Consider the following 19,230-nt stretch of genomic DNA (forward strand, 5'->3'; position numbering starts at 1 on the left):
GATGGGGCCCCTACTGGGGAAGGACTACTGAAGAAAGGTGTCAGTATTAGAATGATCTCATCCTGGCATTTTCTCTGTGACGCTGCCCCTCTCCTTGCAGGAGTCCCCAGAGCTGGACCAGGGGGATGAACCGTGAGGGAGCACCCGGTAAGAGCCCGGAGGAGATGTACATTCAACAGAAGGTCCGCGTGCTGCTCATGCTGAGGAAGATGGGGTCAAATGTGAGTGCCTGTAGGGTGTCAAGCATCTGGGTACCTGCCGCCCTGAAGGAGGGACAAGGCAGCAGGGCCAGTTCAGGCTCCCCCTACACAGAGCCCTGCATGTCCAGTGTTGGGGGACATTGCTAAGAGAGAACCTTTCCACTTCATTGTTGATTTTCAGCCAGGGACTATGGGGGTTTTAATTTCTGACCCTCAGTGACCTCAGAGAGGCTTCTCTCCTGGGAGCAAGTGAGGGGCACCTGGGCAGGGTGGCCACGGAGGAGAGTAGTAGACAAACATGCGCAGGGACATCTTTTGAAAAGAAATGGAGGGATTTGGAATGGCTGGTTGGCGGCTGGTCTGGCCAGGGCCTGGCTTTCATACCTGCTCTCTACCAGAAGAGGAGAGATCTAGAGTCAAAGTGGCAGGACATGTGAACTTCAGGGACCTGGTTTTCAGGGTGGAAGCAGGGAGGGATTGCTGGGAGACTAGCAGCCACCCCAGGAATAGAGGGTAAGAAGCACGAAGGGAGGTACTAGTGGGATCAGGTAGGGTGCCTTTTGGGGACCAGGTACGTGCTCCCCTCACCACAGCACTCTCACCCTGCAGCTGACCGCCAGCGAGGAAGAATTCCTGCGCACCTACGCGGGGGTCGTGAGCAGCCAGCTCAGCCGGCTGCCACAACACTCCATCGACCAGGGTGAGTCAAGGGCCAGGCGCCAGCCAAGCCCTCCCCAGCGCACTCAGCAGTGGCTCTTCACAGAGCTGAATGGGTGATCTGGGAGTCTAGGCAAGAGAAACGAGGCCTTTGTTCTTCCTCATCCACAGACAGCCTCCCCTCTGTCCCATCCCCATCCTCAGGTGGGAATCATGGTAGATCCCTTCCCAAGCATGGAGGAAGGAGATAGTCATGTCTGGGAGCCTGTGTAACCTCAGAGGGTCTGAGCCCTGTCCTCTCATTCAGGAGCAGGGAGCTGCTCTGTGTATTCTTGACAGCACTGTCCCTGTGTGGCACCACTGTGCAGTGACTGGCCAGCCTGGCACTAGCAGGAAGGGATAGCTCAAGGGGCCTGATGTCTTCATATAACCAAGGGAGTTCTGAGGATCCTCATGGTCCAAAGTCCCACAAGTGTTTATTGAGCAGCAGGGGCTATGCCCAGGGACCGTACACATCATTTGACAGTTGCCAGCTGTTGCTCGTGTGACTTCCATTTGGCAGGCAGTGGTTTGGAAGCAGAACTCATTGCCATTGACCACACAGAGGTGCCAGGAGTCAAACCCGCTCCTCGCTGACAAGGCTGCCGGGCAGCTCCCTTGGCTGCTTCTGGAGGCTTTCCCTGTCTGAAAGCTCAGCCTGACTGATGCGTTCTGAGCAGCATCTCGCACTCCTTCTCTGTCGTTCTCACGCTTCCTTGGGATTTCGGCTACAGGGTACCTGAGTGACCCATGGCAAGTCCAGGCAGGGGCAGCCACCAGAGCAGAGTGTGCTTGCTGTGTTGAGGCTGCTTGCAGGGGGAGAGGTCTAGAACATTGGGCTGCCTGGCTATCTGTCCTACATGTTGTGGGCTCAGCCCTGATACAGGGTCTGCTTCCCTAGTGCTGGTGCTGTATGTAGCCCAGTCAGCTCGCCAGAAATCTCCAGGGGACCTCTGCTAACTCAGAGTGGTGCAGGACTATGCGTGTCTCGTCTCATACTCAGCCTGCCCAGGTGTGCCCGCCTGCTCAAGTGTGCTGCGTGCTCACCAGCACCAAGGCCAAGTGTGTGTGTAGTCTGTCCTACCTTTCCACTGTCTCTTGGAGGAGTCCTTTGCTTTGCCATCGCTGGTCTGTGTTTTCCTCTCCTAGCTCCAAAACCAGGTCCCCCAGAAAACTTCAGACGTCTGAGTTCCCAGGGTCTTCCTTTCCTCCCATATGCTCCTGAGTCTCTGAGTCTCTGTACAAATGTCCCTAGTTGGGAAGAGACAATAAGCAGATGCTCAGAAAACTAGGACGGTGAGACAGGGCTGGGTGACAAGAGGTGGAGGCACAAAAAAGTAAAGAAGCTGTGGGACCATGTCAGAATAGGCAGCACCCAGCACATGTACCCTGCCACACACATTCAATCATGTATGCATATAGAAAAGACATTGGGATACATCCTGAGCTGTTAGTGGGAAAAAATGGTTTATATGGTATTGAGGAGCAGCCCTGGGGCCTCATGCGTACTAAACTGTGCCATACCTCTGGCCTGCACCCATTTGATAGAACATACTGACTGGATATAGGTTTTCTTTTCTTTTTTTCTTTTTTTTTTGGTTTTTCGAGACATGGTTTCTCTGTGGTTTTGGAGCCTGTCCTGGAACTAGCTCTTGTAGACCAGGCTGGTCTCGAACTCACAGAGATCCGCCTGCCTCTGCCTCCCGAGTGCTGGGATTAAAGGCGTGCTCCACCACCGCCCGGCTGGATATAGGTTTTCATAATGGATTTTCACTTTCCAAGTTAGCAAGTTTTCTAAAATATTTTTTGTATGTTTTGCATGAATCCTTATGTAGTAAGAAGTGAAGGATATATTTTGTGGTACCAGGGATCAAACCCAGGGCCTTGCACATGCTGGGTAAGGATTAAACTATTGAGTTCTAGCCACTTGCTCTTAAGAAGCCACATTGGCCCAGAGAGATGGCTCAGCAGTTAGAACAAGTACCTGAGTTTAATTCCCAGCACCCATATCAGATAACTCACAACTGCCTGTAACTCCAGTGTAATCTAATGTCTCTGGCCTCCATAGGCACCTGCACTCACATGCACAGACCCACACATACACATAATTAATAATAAGACAAATACTTTTTAAAGTTACATTATTTAGCCTGACATGTTGTACACTTTAATCCTGGCCAGAGTTCAAGGCCAGCCTGGGATATATGAGACTATTTTAATAAACCATATATATACATATACATGAAAGCTCACTTTGCTGAACCAACAGTTGGGGATACAGTGCAGCCTGCTGTGTTGTTTAAGGAGGTCACAGTTAAGGTTGAGGACTTAGCTCAATGGTAGAGTGCTTGCCTAGCATCCATGAATCCTTAGGTTCAGTCCCCAGCACCAAGTAAATGAGTGGCTGGTAAATCCAGCACTTGGGAGGCAAAGGCAGAAGAATCAGGTAAAAGTTGTTGATCACACAGTGAGTTTGAGGTTGGCCTTGGATCACAGTGAGCTCACTGTTCACTGTTGCCCTTGGTGCAAAGCTGCTGACTCGGCCATAGCACCAGGCAGGTGGGTGTGACCATCCATAGACACTCTGGAATCTGGGGCCTCTTGGGTGTGTGGCAGCCGTAGATCCTTTCTTTGCCATGGTATGAGTTTCGGATTGAGGGAGATCGTATCAGACAAAGGATGTAGAGGATCTGTGCTGCTGATGCCGCTGTAGACTGCCCCTTACCTCAGCAAGTCACCTCACCGGGAACAAATGCTACTCCTCAGGAGATCAGGAGGAACCCAAACATGGAAGTCTCAAGCCTTCTTTTATTTTCTCTGTTATAAATAAACCACATACAAACACCTATTAATAGAACCCAATCTAGTCTATAGTCTAGGTCAGGAGCTTGTGTTTGTCAGTCCTGTGAGGCTGAGCGGGTTTCCAGTAAAATTCTAACCTACCTACTTCTCCGTTGTCAGAGCCAATCTCTGCTCCTGCACCAAGGTGTCCTGCTGTCTCTTTGCCGGGGGGGGGGGGGGGGGGGGGGGGGGGGGGGGGGGGGGGGGGCAAAGCCTGGACCTGGGACTAGGAGGAGTCTGGCATCTTCTGTCCACTAGGTGGCTCTGTTTCTCAGCCAGATGGCAGGGCTCCACCCTAAGGTTCCCTGAGCTTGAGAAAACTTCGTTTGGACTGTTCCTCTACACAGAGGTCCTGAGGCAGACCCACCCAAAGGACAGCACTCAGCTTCACCCCTGGGAACCCAGCTACCATCTAGGCTCATACACTCTTGCCCACTGGGGCGGTGGGTGGGGGGTTGGTACCTGAGTAGTTGGTTCTCTACCCACCACACACAGTCTAGCTGTGTTTGTAGAGAACGGGCAAATGCTGGAAAAGACCCTGAGCCAGAAGACTGCACCTAAGGGCTGATCAAATGGTCTCAGCAGTGGCCTCCCAGTACTAAACAGTGTCCCCCTGCCTCCCCCAGTTCTCAGCCTGCCTGATCCCTATTAAGCAAAGATTACTATGACTGCCTCCTTCCTCTCCTTCATCCTCAATGCTCCCCCTTCCTGTCCTCTCCAGTGCATTGGTGTCTTTAGATTCAGTACTTTGCCTTAACCCTTTCTCTCTCTACCCTATTTCCCATGACTTCCACAGACCTCAGGTCAATACCTTCCAAATATTCCCTTAGCCCAGCCCCCTCTCCAAATCCCCAGAGCGTCGTCTGACTGTCCTGACACAGCTCCTTCCCTGCATGCTCAACAGGTCCAACTGGGCCCTCCTTTCCAGACCCACTTCTCCACCTGTGTTGTCACCAGGTGCGGGAGCAGAACATGGGCTTGGCTTATTTCTAGCACTGTGGTTGTTCCTAATGGCCTTGATTCTCTTGCCTTAATGCTTCCCAGATGGGCCTCAGCCTCTCCTTGTTTGACTTCTTGTCTTATGTTTTTGTTGCTGTTGCTGTTGTTTTGTTTTGGTTTTTTAAGATTAATTTATTTTTATTTTTATGTGTGTGTATTACACACACACACACACACACACACACACACACACACACACGCACACACACCCCACATGCCTGCAGTACCCATAGAGACCAGAGAGGGCACTGGATACCCTGAACTGCAGTTATAGATGATTGTGAGCTGCCATGTATGCTGGGAACCGAATGCAGGTCTTCTGCAGGAGCAGCCCGTGCTCTTAATCTCTGAGCCATCTCTCCAGCCCCAGTTGTCTCAGGCTTTTTGTGTGTTTCCAGATAGGGTCTTGTATGGAATAGGCTGGTGTTGAACTTGCTCTGTTGCTGAGAATGATCTTAAACTTTCAAAAATATTTTTCATTTATTTATGTGTGTGTGTGCCTGCCATGACACACAAGTGGAGATCAGAAAACAATTTTCAGGCGTCAGTTTTCTCCTTCTATTATGTGGGATCCAGAGATTGAACTCAGGTTATCAAGCTTAACAGCAGGTGCCTTTCCCTGATGAATCATTATGCCCACCCTGTCTTGAACTTTTGACCATTTTTAGTGCTAGGATTATTGGCATGCTGTGTTGAGGACCAAACCCAGAGATTTATGCATGCTAGGCAAATACCCTACCAATTGAGCCATTCCCTATCCCTGCTAGCTCAATTATTTTTAAATTAAGCAACAGCTTATTTTATTTTATTTGAAGATTTGTTTATCTATTACATTTACAGTGTTCTGCCTGCATGTATGCCTGGAGACCAGAAGAGGGCACCAGATCTCATTATAGATGATTGTGAGCTACCATATGGTTGCTGGGAATTGAACTCAGGAAGAACAGTTAATGCCCTTAACCTATGAGCCAACTTTCCAGCCCCAGCTTAATTTACTTTTGTGTGTATGTTTTCTTTGTCTGCATATGTGTGCCTGGTGCCTGCAGATGCTACATCATATGGAGCTGGAGTTATGGATAATTGTAAGTTGCCATGAGAGTGTTGAGAATCAAATCTAGGCATCCTCTACAAGAATGGCAAATGAGGACTGGAGAGATGGCTCAAAGGTTAAGAGTACTGGCTGCTCTTGCAGAGGTCCTGAATTCAATTCCCAGCAACCATATGGTGGCTCAGAGCCATCTCATAATGAGATCTGATGTCCTCTTCTGGCAGGCAGGCAGGCATACGTGGAGGCAGAATGTTACATACATAATAAATAAATAAATCTTTTAAAAAAATGGCAAATGATAGCCACTGAGCCATGTCTCCAGCCCCTTTCCAACTGAGCTTCTAGAGAGGTCCTCAGTGGCATCTTTTTAGTTTTTCAAGGCAGGGTTTCTCTGTGTACTAGCCCTAACTATCCTGGAACCCACTTTGTAGATCAGGCTGGCCTCAAATTCATAGACATCTGCCTGTCTCTGTCTCCTGAGTACTGGGATTAAATGCGTGCACCACCACTGCCTGACTCGTAACTGGCATCTTGATTGATCTTAGTCCCCTGGTCCACTCTCTATTCCTATGGCCAGAGTGACTTTTGAAGGCTTAGAAGGAACAGTACTGAGGACGTACAGTCTTACACTTGCACGGTACCCTCACCCACACCTTACAGTCACAGTGATTGACTGGCATCCTAGACTGCTGTGCTCACCTCTCTGCCTCTGCACTGGCACACCCAAGAACTCAGCCCTTAACCCCTGCCTCCTGCGGCTTGGCCCAGACCCTCTGCTGACCAGGTGCTGAGTTCCTTGAGCTTGGGATTGAGGCTTCCTTCTAAGTGTGCATCTGTGTGGCTGTGTCGACCTCACCAGGCTCTTGGTAACTAAGGTTGAGCACAGTGATCGAGCAGGTTCTAGGAGTCAGAGAGGCAGTGAATTTTGTGGGTACTATCTCCTGGTCCCCAAGGATGGCCTAGCAGACGTGACAGCCAGGCATGACTCTGCTTTGAACCAAAGGAAATCAATGCTTCACTAGGCAGCTGGTCCTCCGCAAAGGTCCAGCTGCAGACATGGTAGAGGGTGGGGGATGTGGGGTTGGAGCTGCCGCTCTTGAAACCACAGAATGCTGAGCTTCCCTGTGGCGTCGGTGCTAGCACACAGTGTGCATCAATTCTCTTTCCTGGCTCTGAAGGGATGCGTGATCACAGTGGAAATGAGAGAGGAGATGCAGATGAGCTTAGACTTTGCACAGACTCTGTTTCCTTTTCTTCATGTTCTTCTTAGCCTCTCATAGCCTTTTACAAGCTAGGCAGTCACTTCTGTCAGCGTTGGCTTCAGAGCATACTGCTTTGATACTCGTCTAAGCATACATACATACATATATGTATATTTGTAAGATTTTTTTTTTACTTCAGGCAATTTCATTGAGCTCTTCAACAATTCCCAAGAAATCGTTTTGGTCGTTGCATAATATGCAGCATCTGTCTATCATAAGTTATTGACCAGTCTCTTCCTGTTGGATCTCATTTCTGCTATTAATCATCATGATGGCAAGCATTCATTAGGCTGTTTTTCCGTGCCAAGTTCCTTGCAAAGAAATACACAAGGGCTCACCCAGTGAGTGTCGTTAGAACCCTGTCACATGGGTTCTCTCTGGCTGAGAGAGGTAGCTGAAGACCATAGAGTCAGCCAGTGTGGGACTTGAACCCAGGCCCTATAGAAGAGCAGCCTAACCACTGAGCTATCTCTCCAGCCCCCTAGGGATGTTTTTATACGACTTGATTTGGTTTTTTAATATATTGGCCTTGAACTCACGGTGTGCCTTAGCCTCACACTGGGATTACCACTGAGTGCCACCATACCTGGCAGAATTGTGACTCTTGTGCTGTGCCTTGGGTGGGCTCTTGTCCAGTGTCCCAGGGCTGACATGACTCATTTTGACAAGGAACCTCCTTGTTCTTTCTCTGCCAAGGGAATTCCGGGGGACACTCCTGGTCTGCCTTTGAGAGCTATTGTTTGTCATATTGGCTCCCTGGGCCTGTTATAGCTTCTGTCTGAGTCTGCTTTCTCGGAGGGATTTTCAGGAAAGGGCTGTGGGCTTTTTCAGGCCTACTGGCTTTCCCCTGCAGAAACAGAGGCACCTGGTTCAGGGTGCTACCAGAGAGCCTAAAATAGTTTCTTGGTCTCATGGTTAAACTGAGAGTTTATGATAGCAATGTTACGGGGGAAAACAGCAGGAATTAGGCACTTTGGGAGTGGCCCAGTTCTGCAGTCTCTGCCCTTGACCCTTAAAGTGCCCCGAGGCCAAGGATGTCAGCTTGAGCATCTCCATTTTTCTCTGGAATTTTCTCTGGGATCCCCTGCCCCCACCATTCAGCCTCTGTCTTCTCTCTTCCTTCATGTGCCCTCTCACGGCCCTCCCATGCCCAGCTGGTACCCGGCTCTGGCTCCCACTGCCCATGCCAGTCTTTGTCCCACAGTAGCAGGACTCTGTGGAGAGAGGGTCTGTGCTTAGTTTACGTCACACATTCAGACCCAGAGCTTGCTGGGGTCCTGCACAGACCAAGCCCCTTGGAGGCTGAGCAGCTCTGAGCGTGCTGACCCCCCACTGTGATTTTTGGCTCTCTCCCCAGGCCAGCTCCTTCCAGGCGCCTTCTAGAAGCCCCAGGTGAAAACTGTCAGTGCTGAAATTAGAGTCAGCCCAGGGAAGGTTCATCTGGGACAGGAAGCTCAGCCTCTTGACTTTAATTAACACTTGTGTGAGAATTACCTGTAACCCAGTAACAGGGTTGAGGCAGAAGTCACATGCATTGTACAGAAATCCACCGGGATCTGGTTTGTAACACTGGTATTGACAGAGAAAAGGAACCCCAGAGAGGAGTGGAGAATGTGCTGCGATGAGGCCTTAAAACCCCTGGCATGACTTCCCAACACCCTGCTAAGCGGTGGGTCCCTGTCCTGGGCGGGGCATGGGGGCCACTCTGTCCAGCATTTGGACAGTTCCAGTCACATTGGCCTCTCTTTACTGTAAGCTCAGCACGGTGTCAGATGACAGCTGTCCCCCATGAAGGACAATAGGGTACGTGTACAAATGCCTAAGAGCTTTGAGTACGGAAGCCCACCCAGGAAGCTAGAACGCAGGCTCAGCCCCAGTCAATCACAGTACTTTGCCAGAGAGCCTGGTAATCTGCATTTTTAGCAAAGTGTGGCGTGGTGTTGTATATCTGCAATTCTAGCGCTCAGGAGTTGATGCCAGCCTGCGCTCCAGAGAAGGAACCTGTGCCCTTCCCTAGATTCAGGGAATAGTATGACAGCTAGATGTGCCTAGCTTTAGAGCCTGTCCTGGAACTTGCTCTGTAGACCAGGCTGGCCTCGAATTTACAGAGATCCCCCTGCCTCTGCCTCCCAAGTGCTGGGATTAAAGGTGTGGCCACCACCGCCTGACTGGACGCCGCCTTTTAAACAAAGCTAGATATGATGAAGTTGGGCTATTGCCTGGCTACTATGGAAGCTGAGGTAGTAGTGTCACCTGAACTCAAGAATTCCAGAATAGCTCAGGGCAAAGTATCAAAACTGTCGGGATGGGAGGATGAGGTTGAAGGAACAGAGCAAGCAGCAACAAGGAAATGGCTCCAAGGTGATTCTAACGCTCTGCTGCAGGGTCTAATCTGAGAATATGCAAGTTCTATAGTGAGAACCTGGTCATCCCTGAGCCCTGGTGACAAGGCCATGTGTCCTTTTATTCTGTTGCTGTGGACACTCTGACCGAAAGCATCCTAGGAGAGGAAAGGATCTATTTCACCTTACAGACCAGTCCACTGTTGAGGGATGTCAAGCAGGAACTCAAGGCACACAGCGTTTCTTCTAACCAAGGACCTCCCTCACAGCCACGGAGGCACAGCAGACGCCACGCTTCCTTCTACAGCTCATGCCTAGGGTATGCTACCTCACACAGTGGGCTGAGCTCTCCTAGATCAGTTAACAATAAAAGTCTCCCAGAGGCCTGCCCACAGGCTGTTCTGACCTGTGCAATCCTTGTTTGAGACTTCCTTCTGGGTTGACCTTGAAGCCAACTAGGACACCTCTGGGACATAGTCACATTTTCTGGTCTGGAAGAACCTATGTTTGGGGGAGATACTGGAAAAATTTATATGGGGAGAAGAAACACCTCGCCTGGAAACTTTAAAGGTCGTGTGTGTGTGTGTGTGTGTGTGTGTGTGTGTGTGTGTGTGTTGCAGGCTCAGTGGGGTGGGGGGGGTAGTTGTGGGTGCAGGGCCCCAGGGGACGCAGCTGGAATTTGTCACCACCGATGTCCCTGGACATTATTCCCGATGTGTTAGTGAGGACACAGGTGCCATTTACCTTACTTCACAGATGAATGAACTGAGCTTGACTGCACAGGGACCTCCCTGACCTCCACAGGTAGTCAGAGTTAAGGTCGGGTCCAGGTCCCAGGAAACAGTGGAAGCTGGAAAGGGCCTGTAGTTGTTGTCTCCTGTACTCTTTATTGGCTTGTTTTAGGAAGCCACCCATGACATCTCTGGCTTTGGAACCCAGTAGGCACCACAGAGCCTAGTGCTGCTCCTGCTGCTAAGCCATTGGTGAATCAGAACCCCCTGTTCCCATAGCAACCCAAGTGTGGCACTACCTTGGGTAAAAAGCCTCCCCTGGGAGCTTTGGGCTATCAAAGCGGAGGTGTATAGAACACCTGGCTCATAGCCTTGGGATGCTAAAAACAGCACATGCTGCCCAGTGGGTGTTGGTTTATGTGGGAGGAAGCCCCGTGCAGGAGGAGCACCAGCCTTGCTCCCCTCAGAACTTCTTCCCTTTGGGGCCAGTTTTTCCAGATAGCAATTCCCCAGAACTAGTAGCTGAGGCCTTGCAGTCTTGGATGGCTTGCTGACATTCCAGATAATGAACTCATGGCCTGAGGAGGTGCTGCACCCAACCCAGGCAGTCAGGGAAGGGGCTAGAGCATTCAGAGCGGGAATCACACCGTGTTCCTGGGGTCGCTTGCTCTGTCATGAATGGGTGTTGTGTGTGCTGAAAATGTCTCACTGAGCCTGGAGTTCACAAGGCTCAGCAGTGGTGCTCCTTGGGAATTTAGAGGTACTCATCAAAGTGCCCTACATTGATGATGACTCACAAAGGGGGTTCCCTCTATCAGCTTTGGGAATTTGGAGTCTCTGCAGCCATAGCTGCAATTTTTTAGCTTTTCAAAGAGCTGATTTAAAAAAATGATTTATTTTATTTTATATGTATGAACGTTTTGCCTGCATCTATATCTGTGTGCCATATGGATACGTGGTATCTACAGAGGTCAGAAGAGGGCATTGGATCTCCTGGAACTAGAATTACAAACAGCTGTGACCTGCCAAATGCTGGGAGCCAAACCTGAGTCCTCTGCAGGGGCAGCGAGTGTTAACCACTGAGCCATCTCTCCAGCCCCGACAGGCTGTGTGCGTGTGTGCGTGTAGGTCAGAGGAGAGCTTTCAGGGTTGTTCTGCTCCACATTGTTTAGGCAGGGGTTCTGTGGTTGTTTCTGCTGTGCTTCATACTCTAGGCAGCCTGGTCCCTGAGCTTCTGGGCAGTTTTCCTGGCTTGTCTCACATAGGCATGCTGAGATTACAGAAGCATACATTCTGAGCCTTCACAAGACTCTAGGGATTTAATTTAAGTTGGCATGTTGTCAGCTTCCACCCTTTTTTTTTTTTGTCAGAGTCTCTGAGTTTACCAATTGGCTAGACTTGCAGGTTAATGAGCTCCCAGGATCCTCATGTCTCTGTATAACCTAGCATGAAGGTTTCAGACATGCATAGAATATGTATATGTAGCCTGGCGGTGGTGGCGCATGCCTTTAATCCCAGCACTCGGGAGGCAGAGGCAGGCGGATCTCTGTGAGTTCGAGACCAGCTTGGTCTACAAGAGCTAGTTCCAGGACAGGCTCCAAAACCACAGAGAAACCCTGTCTCAAAAAATCAAAAAAAAAAAAGAATATGTATATGTATATACACATGTACAAATACATACAAAGAATATACATATACATATTCTTATGTATATCCAACTGAACCATGCCCTCCCTCAGCTCCGAGGTCTCTAATCTGTACTTGGGCTAGGAAGGTGTAGGGTTCCATAGAAACACAGGAGATGGTACCTGGCCCCAGATGCCTGCAGCTGGAGTAGTCCTGGGACACCTATGCCAGTAAGGGGTGCTGTAGTTTCAGTGACCTTAAAGATGGCAGAGCCAAGGTCCCTATCCCCAGGGCTCAAGCTGTCATGAAAGTTGGGCTTTGAGGAGCTCAAGATTAGGTCATATGGTATCCAGCTGTGGCTGGTGCTGCTCGTATGAGTCCCCCTTTCCCAGTGCCCTGCCCATCCTGGGCTGTGAGGTTCTTGGGGCTTGCAGGAGTCTTACGAGTTCAAGGTCAGCCTGGGCAACATATCAAGACCCGATCTTAAATTACAACAGAAGGGCAGCAAGGATGATGCTTGTCCACCTTCAGGAGCCCTTCTCCCCAAACCACACTGTCCCTGTGGTCATCTGTTTTGGGTGTGAGTGCTGGCTTAAGACAGAGCCTTGCTTTCAACACGGCTGGTGTGAATTCATTCCCAGCTCACAAACAGCAGTGACCCCATTGTCTGGCCCCGCCCCCGGACTAGGGCCAGCTTCCCTGTTTCTGTGCTTCTGCATACTTGCCATTTTTCCCTCCCCAGTCACTTGACTAGCTCCATTAAAAGGCCAGAGCTGGCATTGGACGTGGGTTGGAAGGACCAGGGGGCGCCTGCCCCACCCTATGCAGAGAGCTGAGCCTTAGCCCTGCTTTCTAGATGGATGAGCCATAGGAGTAGAGGCCATCAGAGGATGGTTGACACTTGAGTTCCATGTTGAGTTCCCCTAAAGCTTTGTTGGTGTTTTCTAACCCTGGGTCTTGGTTCCCTTCTCATAGTAACACAGACAGATTGGTCCAGGCTTTGTCTGAGGCTTGGCATTCCTCAGTGCTCTGGACAACTAGAGACAGTTGTTTCGCTTCTCCTAGAGAAATAACAAGGTGCTCTGTGTAGAAAAGGCAAGGGCTCCAGAACCTGGGCCTCAGATTCACCCAGCTGCTTCATGTCTCTGAACAAGGGGCTTTCCCAGGTGATCGGACTATGACTGAGAACAAGGCTAGTTTACAGCATGCACACCATGGCTAGTCCCCGAGAATACAGCATGCACACCATGGCTAGTCCCCGAGAATACAGCATGTCCACCATGGCTAGTCCCTGGTCACACAGCATGTCCACCATAGCTAGTCTCTGTGTCCACCATGGCTAGTCCCTGGTCACACAGCATGTCCACCATAGCTAGTCTCTGTGTCCACCATGGCTAGTCCATGGTCACACAGCATGTCCACCATGGCTAGTCCCTGGTCACACAGCATGTCCACCATGGCTAATCTCTGGTCACACAGCATGGACACCATGGCTAGTCTCCAAGAATACAGTGTGTCCACCACGGGGAACAGATTAATGGCATTGGAGGCATACCCCAGTTGTAGACTGCTTGCCTAGCATTCCTGAGGCCTTGTCTTGATCCCTGTACCTCACAAAGCTGGATGTGAGATATCACCTGTCATCTCAGCACTCGGGAACTAGTAGGAGGGTCAGAAGGTAAACCTCATCCTTGCCTACACAGTGAGTTCAAGGTTATCCTGGGCTTCATGAGAACATGTTTCATCTCTCTCTCTCTCACACACACACACTGCTATGGTGCTGAGAATGCTGAAGATGACCACAGCTGCCTGGGCAATAAGACCCTGGGCACTGTTTCAGAATGGCCGTCAGAAAGGGTGTGAGGTTGTTGGGGGGCTCCAAGGCCTCTGCTTTCTTATCACTTGCTAGTGTCTGTCTCTCATCCTGCCTATCCTGACCACATGTGTGGGGCAGCACCTCCTGGGAACTGTGGCGTGTGTTTCCAGAGTGGTGCAGAGCTGCTCTCAGGAGCTTGCTGGCCATGCCTGTAACCCCAGCACTCAGAAGGGACACGAGTGTCAGTTTGAGGCCAGTCTGGGCTAGCTACCCTGTCTCCTAGAAGACTGAGTTCAACTGGAGATGTAGCTCGGTGGTGATCGAGCCCCCTGCTTCTTGTGCCCTGGATTTGTTTAATCCATCGCTGAAAAGGGGCGGGGTAAGTGATGTAAGTAATAGATTTCAACTTCTTGTTGTTTTGTTTTTACCAAGACAGGCTTTTTCTGTGTAGCCCTGGCTGTCCTGGAATTCTGTCTGTAGACTATTCTGGCCTCAAACTGACAGAGATCTGCCTGCCTCTGCCTCTAGTGCTGGGGTTAAAGGCTTGTGCCACCACTGTCAGGTGACTTCAACTTTTTTTAAATTTTGAGTAGTTAGAGTATAAGGCAGTTCTGTCCCCAGGCCCCACATAGTGGAAGGAGAGAACAGACTCCTGCAGTGTCTTCCAACCTCCGTGTGCCCTATATCACACACACATCCTCACCCACACAGAAAATGAGGACATGTAATAAAAATTGCCCCTAAGTGTTGTAGTATTGTTGATGAATGATACTATCAGTGAAATTATTTTCTTTTTTAATAATTTTATTTATTTTTTATTTCATATGCATTGTTGTTTTGCTTGCATATAGATCTGAGTGAGGGTACTGGGTTCCCTGTAAATGAGGTTGCAGACAATTGTGAGCTGCTCTGTGGGAATTAAACCTGGGACCTCTGCAAGAGCAGTCAGTGCTCTTAACCACTGAGCCACCTCTCTAGCCCCAGAATGATTTTCTTAGTTTCATTTTCAGATTACTCGTTGCTAGTGTATGCAAGTAGAGTTTACCTGTTTGTTTGTTTGATTTTGTTTTTTGAGACCAGGTTTTTGTGTGTAGCTCAGGCTGTCCTGGAACTCGCTCTGTACATCAGCCTGGTCTCAAACTCACAGAGACCCTCCTGCCTCTGCCTCCCGAGTGCTGGGATTAAAAGTATGCCCCACCCTGCTAGTTTGTAGCTTTTCAGTAAGTAGAACTTACAGAGCATTTTCTACTTATAAGATTATGATATCCGCAAATAGAAAGTTTCCTCCCTTTTTCTAATGTGTATGCTATTTATTTAGTCATTTTGTTTTTGCCTAACTGCCCAGGGATGAACCTTCAGAGAAGCCAGGTGAGGTGGCAAATGCCGGAAATGTCAGCACTGGGGAGGCTGAAGCAAGAGGCTTGTCAGTCAGCCGCAAGTCTGGGCTACATGAGACCTGCTCCCAAATATCCAAAACAAATAAAAATCAATTTGAGTAAAAATTTTGAGAACAGACAGGCTTTTTCTTCTTCCCGTCTTTCTGGGGTGAGCTTTAGCCATGCAGTATGGTGACAGTTGTGGTTCTTGTGGGTGCCCTTTATCTGGGTAGAGAAGTCCCATGTTTCCTGTTCAATGCATCTTTGTCATGGAAGGATGCTGGATTCTGTTAGGTTCATTTTCTGTGTAAACGTGATGGTGTGGGTTGTGCCCTTTAGTCTGTTGGTAGACCATGTTACATCACGCGAGTTTCAGATGTTAAACCAGCCCTGCTTTCCTAGAATAATTTGGTATGGCTATATGATCTATTTTTATGTGTTGTTCTATACATTTTGCTAGTGTTTATTAAGCAGTTTTTCCATATTCATAGGAGGTCCACACTGTGGTTCGTGTGTGTGTGTGTGTGTGTGTGTGTGTGTGTGTGTGTGTGTGTGTGATGTACTGTCCAGTCTTGGTATTCTTATTTAATTTGTTAAAGAAGACATTCAGGAGTGTAGCTCCCCCTGCCTGGGCTTACCTGTATCTGGTGGGAAGCAATGAACAGAAGGTCTGAGCCCAAGTTCTGACTTTGGGCATCAGTGGGAAAGATGGGAAAGATTTTTATGCAGTGAAATAGATTGCTGGCCTGGGGGTAGAGGATGGCACCGGCAGGACAGTGAGGAGGGAACCCGAGGGCTGTGTTCCTCTTCTGGCTCAGGAACTGAGTTCTAAGGCTCAAGCCATGATGACAAACTGAGCCGCTCTAACTGAGTGATCCACTGTAACAGAGAGGCTGAAGGATGCTCCGGAAGAACTTCTGCTGCCCTCTCTTTGGCTCCAGAGGAAGGAGGTCCTGGTGGTCAGCCAGTGCTTCAAAGACAGGAGATAGTGTGGGATGGGCAGCACCTCTGGGCTGCTGCAGCCCCAGCCACAGAGCAGAGGCTCGGAATGAGGCCTGTGGATTCTCAGGAAGGGAGGACATGGCCAGCTGGCATGTGGGAGGGTAAAACTCTTACAAAGCTTGCTCTGGGTGTCTTCTTACATACTTACCAGAGTGACTATGTGACCTTAAGAAGGTCATTGTCCTAGCTAGAGTTTCTGCTGTTGTCATTGAAACACCATAACCAAAGCGTCTCGGGGAGGAAAGGGGTTGACCTCACTCACAGTTCCATGTCACTGTTGACCCATTGCCAGGCAGTGAGGGCAGAGCTGATGCAGAGGCCATGAACGGGTGCTGCTCGCTAACTTGCTCCCTGTGGCTTGCTCAGCCTGCTTTCTAATAGAACCCAGGACCACCAGCCCAGGGATGGCCCCACCCACAATGGGCTATGTCCTCCCCATCAATCACTTTAAGGAAATGTCTTACAGCCGTATCTTATGGAGGTATTTTCTCATTTGAGGTTCCTTCCTCTCCAATGACTTCAGCTTGTATCAGGTTGACATAAAACAGCCAGTACAGTTACTGTCTTCATAGCACAGGACGTGTACCCAGCGAGCAGTCTGCAGAGTTCAGTGATCAGGATTTGAGCTTCTCTGAGGAGCTGGTGGCCCACTCCCTCTGCACACCCACCATTCCCTCCTGGGGACCCAGTGCTGGTTTTGTGCCTGCAGCTCACTGCAGAGGCCCAGGGTCCCTTCAAGAAAGCCTACGAGACAGATGAGAAAGAGAGTGGGCTGTCACCATTCACTGCCACAGAAGCATCTTCTGCCGACACTGGCAGTCTTGCTCCGACCCCCTCATGCCCTCGGAAAAACCAGCATCTGTAGGTGCCCAGCTCAGCTGCCATGCGGAGTATGATGTAATCCCGGAGTCTGTGGTTGCTAGGACAATCCTGCCTGCAGTGACAGTGCGTGGTCCCAGGACTGGAGCGAGAACAGAATGTTTCCGAGAAAACAGAAAGGATTCATAGGGCATCTCAAGCAAAGGTGTCTCTTCCCAAGAAGCCAGATATCTGCTCCTTTCTGGGGGCTTGTCTTCTCAGGAATGCTGCTAAGTACAGACTCCCAGAGGCAGAAATGGTGGGTGGATGACAGATTAAGTTGCTTTAGCGCCTCTGCTGATGTGAAGGCGGGCCTTCCGGATGTCATGTGTTCTTATGGGCTGCCCTTCTGCAGCAGCACCTGAGGTGCCTCCTGGCTCCTCCTGGCAGCAAGGTGTGCAGGAAGCACTCCCTGGTCCTGTGGACAAGGAGAGCCATCTCTACGTTGACTCTAGTCCAAGTGACAGAGACCCTATTGCACCCCACCCCCATCCAACCCAATCCTCAGAGGCCTTTCCTGTCCCTGCTGTTCCCATCTGCCTCTTCCAGAGAGATTGCCTCCAATATCGCAGCAGGGAAGTATGAAAGGCCACCGGCGGCCTGACTGTCACAGTTTAGAGCAACATGCTGGACTACCGGTTAGAAAAGGCAGACAGGTAGTGTGGGATGCAAGGACAGAGAGGCACAGGCAGCTCGCAGTTTAGCTTGTCCAGCTCCTTCCCTCCTCCCCTTGCCTCTTTTGGCCAAGTGTCAGAGCATGTCTTAGGGAAAACAAGACAAAGGAAGTGGTGGTACATACCTTTAATCCCAGCACTCAGGAAGCAGAGACTGGCAGAACTTTGTGAGTTCAAGGCCAGTCTAGTCTACAAAGTGAGTTCTAGGACAGTCAGGACTGTTAACACAGAAAAACCTTGTCTCAGAAAACCAGTGTGTGTGTGTGTGTGCATTTTGTTTTATGTCTAAGAGCATTTTGCCTGTGTATATGTATATGGTGCTCATGGAGGTCAGAAGAGAATGTTAGATCCCCTGGAACTGGAATTACAGATAGTTGTGAGCCAGGGTGCACGTGCTAGCCACTGATCTTGGGTCCTCTGCAAGGGCAACAAGTGCTCTCAACCTCGGAGCTATCTCTCCAGCTCCAAGATCTAAACCTGAAAGGTAGAAAAGTTTCCCAAGAAAATCTTACCTCCCACCCTAATGGTCCAGGGCCAATGACCGGTCTCCTGACTTAGCCATGTGGCCTTGAACAAGCCTCTGGACCACACCCCATAGCCTCACAGCAGGGTGGGATCACTGGCAGGTCCAGCTTGGCTACAAGAGGCAGGAAAGGGCTGGATTTCATTAGAAGCACTTCTCCTCTCTTTGCCTCTTTTATTTAGGTTGTCTTGTACCCCAGGCTGGCCCTAAACTAACTGTGTAGCCAAGGAGGGATGCTCCACGGTGAGCACAGCCTTCTGCCCTGTCCTGACACCAGAAGTCATCGATGGGCAACTCTTCTTCCTTGGTTTGCAGGTGCGGAGGACGTGGTGATGGCGTTTTCCAGGTCAGAGACGGAAGACCGGAGGCAGTAGCTGAAAGCCCCTTGGGATACCCTGAAAGCCACCGAGGGCCACAAGATCTGTGGGGCTCCTTTCCCAGTTGAGTGGTAGCAAACCACCTTCCGCTTCCATCCCTCTGCTTCTCTCCCCACCCTCCCCACCTTCCCCACCCTAGCCACTCGGCAGGGCTGGCTTCAGGGAGATGCCAGCAGTGGTTTGTGATTGGCTTGAAGGGATGGACTGTGATTGGCTGCAGGAAGAAACCTTTTTATTTTTAAATCTTGACCAACGGAAACCTTTTATTTTTATTTCTGACTCTTTATTTTTTTAAAAATTTGCGCCTCGGTATCTGGCTTCCCCGGAAGCTCTCCGAGCTCTGGTGCTTTATTTAGGTCATTTTTTTAGGATTGTGAAGAGGCCCAATTGGCTGCTTAAACTGGAAAAAGATTGTGATTGGCTGTCTTGTGGGAAATGGTCTTTTCTTTGATTGGCTGCAGGTGTTCTGCTCGTATTACCAACTTCCTCTCTTCTGAATGCAGAAAACAGGGTTTGGGGATAATGTTATATTTGACTTGAAAAAAGAAAAGAAAGAAACCAAATGAGCTTCGCAATGTTTATTACACAAAGGTCTTGCTGCTGCCTTCATGTATTGGGTCCATATTTGAATTTGATTGGCAGTCAATATGTGGATTTGGTTTCCCATTGGCTCACCCCTGACTCCCGTAGCCATGGGCTTACTTCCACTCTGCTGGTTTTTGGAGGCCTGAGGGCACACCTGGAGATTGTGTGCTTTATTGACCACGTATGCCTCCCCTAGCAAAAGGACTCCAGGGACCATGAGCTGGGTCTACAGCTGGAAGGAGCCCAGAGCTCAGGGCTTACCAGGAGGCAGGAT

The 19,230-nt window shown here is 49.9% G+C and overlaps 1 protein-coding gene across 3 annotated transcripts in view; it reads left to right on the top strand.

Annotated features, from left to right (window-relative positions):
• Ctnnbip1 (catenin beta interacting protein 1) overlaps positions 1–18,934 on the top strand; it is a 46,859-nt gene extending 27,925 nt beyond the window's left edge. For all 3 annotated transcript variants that reach the window (XM_075945797.1, XM_075945795.1, XM_075945796.1), the window contains 3 exons: positions 101–221; positions 810–900; positions 18,310–18,934. In XM_075945797.1, coding sequence (XP_075801912.1) covers positions 126–221; positions 810–900; positions 18,310–18,368 — 246 coding nt within the window. In that variant the 5' untranslated portion in view covers positions 101–125 and the 3' untranslated portion in view covers positions 18,369–18,934. The remainder of the gene's footprint in view (positions 1–100; positions 222–809; positions 901–18,309) is intronic.
• Positions 18,935–19,230: the final 296 nt, after the last annotated feature.

This window comes from Microtus pennsylvanicus, chromosome 13 (genome assembly GCF_037038515.1).
Source record: "Microtus pennsylvanicus isolate mMicPen1 chromosome 13, mMicPen1.hap1, whole genome shotgun sequence".
Taxonomy (NCBI): domain Eukaryota; kingdom Metazoa; phylum Chordata; class Mammalia; order Rodentia; family Cricetidae; genus Microtus; species Microtus pennsylvanicus.